The sequence below is a fragment of the Zonotrichia leucophrys genome, chromosome Z (assembly GCF_028769735.1).
Source record: "Zonotrichia leucophrys gambelii isolate GWCS_2022_RI chromosome Z, RI_Zleu_2.0, whole genome shotgun sequence".
Lineage (NCBI taxonomy): Eukaryota > Metazoa > Chordata > Aves > Passeriformes > Passerellidae > Zonotrichia > Zonotrichia leucophrys.
The window spans coordinates 14,147,170-14,153,341 of record NC_088200.1 but is presented as its reverse complement, the minus strand read 5'-3'; the positions used below and the strand labels follow the sequence as shown (position 1 = coordinate 14,153,341).

The following is a 6,172-nucleotide window of genomic DNA, read 5'->3' as shown; positions in this document are numbered from 1 at the left end:
ATAACAATAACTTTTTTCCTTTTTTTTAAGCCTTATGAATCTGATATTACGTGTATACCACAGCCACTATTGCAGATGCAGAAGTGTATGCCATCTGTGCTTATTCTGCAAGCTTCTATTAATCACAGTGTTTATTATATAATCTTTGTCTCTACTATATCTATACTATTATGAAACCAATATATGCTCTAAATCTCAGCAATGTGTGTATTACTTTTCCACCAATTAAAAAAAAAAAAAACTGTGTTTAAGAGGGCACTGTATCAACACTATTTTAAACCAAATTACCACACAAGGGAAAAAATCTTTTAATTCAGTTTTCCAGAAGTAGAAAATGAAGCATATTGTATTTGCCACGCACAGCCCCAGAGTGTCCTCCTGGGGCTACTAAAAATGGCATTGAGTGTCACATCTGACCCAGCCACTCAGCAGTGTGGGAAGCCACTGCCATTGTCCAGCAAGCCTTCATTTCCCAGATCCAGGTCTGGCATTTAAGTTATCTTGATAGCTATTGTTTAGCAAGTAACAAAAGGAATTACCTTTTACTTCACCAGATATTCCTGAAACAAACTTCAGGATTCAGGAAAAGAACAAGTGAAAACAATTGGTAACAGGAACCTTGCCCTTATTGTAATAAGGAAAGAGACACATCACAGCTACCCTTAGAGCTTGCATATTTATTGAACAAATCCTACTAAAATAGCTAAAATACATTGGGTACTTGCATTATTAAAGATCACATTGTTACAAAAGCCTGCATTTTCAGCAGTACACAACTGCAACTATACATAAATGCCACAACTGCTGAATATTACTTCTTGCTCTATGTACAGCACAGCAGACGTATCTATTCTATTGGAAAATAAAGTGAGTGCACAAGGAAAGGGATACAGAAGGTAGGGAAAGGAAAGAAATCTAGAAGTGCAGTGCATGCATTGGTATTTAACAGTCAGAAGCTAAGACAGTTCAGAACAAGGCCTGCCCTGTAAAAGGAATAGCTAAAAGACAGAATCATATAAAAAATTAAGGTGGGCTTTCAGACTGTGTCTAACACAACAACACTCCATGAGTAGATGATACTGCTTAGTTTTGTGGTTAGTGTTATTTTGTATTTATAGTAGTTTGGGAGCAAGAACAAAAATGTAAATTCCACATGTTGACAGTACTGTGGAAATGTACTCTTTCCCCTTTAGGACTTCTCTTCCCAGAAATTTGCTGTATTTTTCTTACTATATCCCCTAGTTTATGGATTTGAAGAGGACATTAAAACTTGTCCCTTCTTTAAAAAAGGCTTGTAAGAAAAAAAGACAAAAATCAAGAGATTTTGAGAAGTTGGTGGAAAATTATTGCTCATCTTTCTCCATAAGGTGGTTAGGAGTCAGAAGGGAGATTTTACGAAAATTACAGTTTTGTGATTGCTCCCACTATAACTGCATGTTTGTGAGTGGACACTGATAGGGAATCAGTTCCTCACTTGTACACTATAAGTAGTTACTCACCTACAGCACTGAATAAGAAAGCCACACTGAAGACACAAGTAAACAAGTCAGTCCAGTCTAAAGAACAACATTCAGAAAAACAAAGTACCAACACCCTCTCAGAACATGGAAATAAAAAATAACTCCATCAGAGCTACCTTGCCAAGGAGCATATTTAAAGTCCAAAATAGCACCATTCATCAGTGTCTCAAATCCCGTGGCAGCATCACGATCACTTACCACAAGGAAACCATGAGTTTCATACTACTTCTATACATCAAAAGAGTACATGGATAAAATATAGATATACAGACAATCGATGAAAATAAACTACTAGGCTTGTTACATCTAAATGAAAAAAAAGGGGGACTCTCAGCCTCTGCAAGAAGCAGTTTGGGTTGGTGGAAATGGAGAGAGTGGTTTACCGGTTGTGTGTGAGCTGTGGAGTTTGAGTAGTGAAAGACATTGCTGTGGTAGAACCAGGCCTGAGGGCCCACCTGTAATGTTTGTAAACATGGATTCACAGTGTGAAATTCTGAGAGCTTTCGCTTGAGTTAGAATGTTAAAAACTAGTTTTTATGGTACACGTTTGTCCACTGTTATTCTCTAAAGCAAGGCTCAGAGTCCCATAGTTTCTTCTTACACTTGATGATTTACACAGAAACAATTTCCAATATATGACACCATGACCTCATCAAACCCATACATCATATGTAATACGAATGGAGAAATTATGTTTAAAAAGAGTAGAGGTAATTGATTTTGGTGAAATGTTGTCCATAGCCACTTGCTGGAGCCAGGCGCGCCCCCTCCACCTCACTTTTCTTGCGATTCACTTCCTTCGAGATGGGGAGATTTCCCTGTGGAGAGGAAAAAGTGATATTAGCTGTGCTTTGTTTGGTGGCATGCTCCCTTCTCTCATCCTAAAGTTTCCCTAGTTCCCTAGCTTTAGTTCAGCTACTAAACATGACTGAAGCACCTGATGCCACAGAGAACACAGGGATGTTTGAAAACCAGGAAGTTCTTGCAGCATCTGAGAAAAGCATTTCACGTGGCCATGGACGAATGTGTCCTAGCAGCAAAAAATGCAGAAGATCCAACATGAAAGTACATTTTATTTATGAAATATCATCTTAATATTATGAGAACTTTTTCCAGGTTAGACGTCTCATTTTTAAAAAACTTTACTAATTAAGCAACCAACATATACTACTAAGTCACTTCCCTACATTAATCCACCAGAAAGAGCACACTAAAAAAACTGCAGTGTTTTCTTGTTCTGAGCAGGTAAGGAAGTGGTGTTCCAATATGAGCCAGCTGCCTCAGATCTTTGTAACCACACATTTTAATACAGTCCATTCAGCAAAGTTTTTAAACAGTATTTAAAAATATGCTTCATTTTAAGCCTCAGAATGAAGTCTAAAGGCTAAGAACATGCCTAAAGTACTTTGCTGATTATATGTCACTATGGGATCTGAAACAAAAATAATTTGTTTAGCTGAAGATAAAAAGAAAAAGAAAATCTGTGGCTTTTGTGTTTAAGTGGTAAGAATTGTAAAGGTGTTTTATTGCTCATATTGTTTAGGATGTGTTTGTCACATAAGCTCAATATCTCTCTTTGTTTAAGAAATTAAAGTTATCTTCTCCAAGTTCACTTTTTTTTCTGATGTGCATTTCTGAATTGGGAATTAAACACATGGCAGTTTCCCAATCATCAATAAAGTGCAATTTTCAGCAATTTTCCTTTCTTCAAACCCAGAGTCTTCACTGGGATGTTCATACTTGCTACATTTACTTGTGCTGGGAATGAAGCCATCCCATGGCCCTCCCTCTCTTTATCACAGTGTACAGGACAGCTTTTGGTTTTAGGTAGATGAACTCCCCATGGAGTTCTGCACTGCACACAGGAGCAGTTTTCAGGCTGAGCACAGAGCAAAATCCCTTTCTGGAGACAGCTGGTAACCTGTTCCTTTGGGGCACCAAGAAATAGAGTAAAGGAGCAGGATTTGGTCAGTACATGTGCAGAAGCGTAAGGAGTTGTAACGTATATTTGCTAGAGCCAATATAGGTATTTTGCAAGAATTTCAAAATGAGAAAATAACATTTAAATTTTAGTGACTGCTCAAATAGGTTTCCTCAAAGTACTCTAGAAAATTCCATCCTCATGATAATATTTTTAGTTATTTTTGTTTTGCTAAATTTGTTACTTGTGTATCATTACAGGATACAAAGGGAAAACTAGAAACTTACACATGCAAACAGGCACACCACACAGACCAAAGGTCTGGGCAAATTTCCAAAAGCATTGTGTTGGGCAGTTCCTTTTCAGCTGTGAAAACAATCTCAGTCCTGAAATCCTGCCATACAATCATGAGATATAAAGTCCCATGTGACCCTTCTACGTCTGGAAATAAACCGTCATTAAGAACTGAAGCCTTTTATGTTTGTTTGTTGCATGAAAATAAAATTAAAAAAAAAAACAAAAACAAAACCCCCCACTTTTATCTCAAATAATAGTTATAAAAAATTTATGTATTTTACTTTATATTTTCAGAAGTTCAAGCTATTTAGCATTGAGTAGATAAAAGCACTCATCTAAAGGACTCAAAACTTTCTGCAGTTTTTTTCACCAATTTATCCTAATTAATTTTATAGTACAAATGAAAAAATTTCCAAATATGCACAGTTTCTGTTAAAGATGATTCTCTGCTGGAAGCTGAACTATGTGCAATCAATATTGAAATTGCTTTTGAATGTCAATTATGATATTGACTAGCTCAATAAAATCTGGAGCTAGTTCTAAAAACTGGTTGTTGTACTAGCACATGCCAAATATCTTCTGAAGAATTACATAAAGGCTAGGAAAAAAATTGTATTTTAAAAGCAGGAATCCAGTAACTTTAAAAGGGAAAAAGATTTATAATATGTTTTGGCTAGTTGAGAAACCATTATCCTTTCTGAGAACATTTTATTTTAAACTATGTACAGCCTAAACCCACAGCTATTCATAAATCCAATATAATGCAGCATTGTTGCTATGCTGCACATACTGCACAGTTTCATTCCTGTGCTTTAGGAGAAACTTTGTTTAATGATGAATGACAACTTACTGAAAGCTTCTAACTTAGCATTTTGAATAAAAATCATCTAGTTAAGACACAGCTGATTCACAAAATTAGCAAATTCATTTGATGTAAGATTGACCCTACAGAGCACATTAATCAGGCTCTGGCACTGGTACCAGCCTTCTCAGCTGAACTTCTGGAATACTGTGAATGCTAAGAATCACAGTACTGCCATTAATGCTAGTTTAAAGACTGGCAGGCTGGCACATGAGGCTGCAAATACCCCACCTATAAACTTTAGAAGTTCCCTTGTAGAGGAGAAAGAGTAGAGGAAAATATAGTGTTATCCATATGGAACAATAGCAGAGTTTTGTTAACAATGAGCAGAAGCCTAGTTATTAACTGAAACTTAATCAAAACAATTTTCCGTGTGTTCTCTTCTTTACTTACCTGCTTGAGCCAGTAATTGAAAGGGAATATGAAAATAAAACATGTACATCATGCACGTGGTTCTGCATAATCTTTATCTTTCACTACTGAAATTTCCTGTCCAGTTCCATTTTTAAACCAGTAATGGTAACAGAATAAAATCTTATTAACGCTGTCTGATGAACCACATCTTCTGCCTTTGTATGTGGTACTTCTTGTCAAACTCAGATGAAAATTTTCAGGCTTTGTATGCTTGTTACTCAAGTCAGGTAACCCACAAGCAAGATGCTTAATAAAAGATAAGCAATACCACCCAGTTCCTCCTGCTGCATTATCATTGACTTTTTCATCTGCATTGCTAGGAAAGCATTGCCAAAATTAAGCATTCAAAACTCAGATGTCTAGCTTGTAAAATCAAGAGACAGGCTTAAGAAATAGGAGCCTTTGAAAATTAGCATGTTTTCCTTCTGGTGTGCAGCCAACAAGAGTCCATGTTTTCTGCAAACCTGAAGGCTAAAAACATAATTATAAAATGAAAACTGAGCTCTTCAGTTAACTGCATGGTGCAAGGGGCCAAGGCTTTAGGAAAAACAGAGCAACATGAGACTCGTGATGAAATCAGGAGTGCTGGCTACTTTCTTCAAGTGGTTGTAAAATAAAATCCATTGAACTTTCCATTTTAATTTTTTTTTCCCAAAGACTTTTGTCTTAGCAAACTATTTCTTATATGAAAGAAATTACATAAATAACTTTACCTTTGGAAATCCCCCATCCCCACGGCTGGTTGGAAAGATCATCTGGCTCATCCAAATCATTGAACCTGGCTGATAAACCTGTAGTGACATAAATATATACAAGATCTTAATAACAAAGAGAGATTCATTAAATGCAGTGGTGTTCATGTGACAGACCACGTCACTAAAACAAGTCTAATGTCAGTACAGCTTGGCCCAGGGTGTTTAATGTTTAGTACATATATTTTGTACCCATGACAACATCTGTCTCTAGAGCATTTCAACTACATTGTTTTATGTTTGCCCACATTCAACTGATACTTTAAAAAAAATTAAAAGAGTATAGAATGTATTTTTTAAATATCTTTAATAAATTTTTTATAGAGGATGTCTGTACTAATGAACTTGCTGAGGATATTGTAAGAAAACCTTGTCCATTCCCTTTTCCACAGGTCACTGGCAAAGG

General features: G+C 36.2%; 1 protein-coding gene across 8 annotated transcripts in view; it reads right to left on the bottom strand.

The window, feature by feature from the left end:
- Positions 1–657: 657 nt before the first annotated feature.
- The window catches only part of NREP (neuronal regeneration related protein), a 20,970-nt gene continuing 15,455 nt past the window's right edge, over positions 658–6,172 (bottom strand). For all 8 annotated transcript variants that reach the window (XM_064736052.1, XM_064736051.1, XM_064736050.1 and 5 more), the window contains 2 exons: positions 5,728–5,805; positions 658–2,338 (listed from right to left, as the gene is read on the bottom strand). In XM_064736052.1, coding sequence (XP_064592122.1) covers positions 2,216–2,338; positions 5,728–5,805 — 201 coding nt within the window. In that variant the 3' untranslated portion in view covers positions 658–2,215. The remainder of the gene's footprint in view (positions 2,339–5,727; positions 5,806–6,172) is intronic.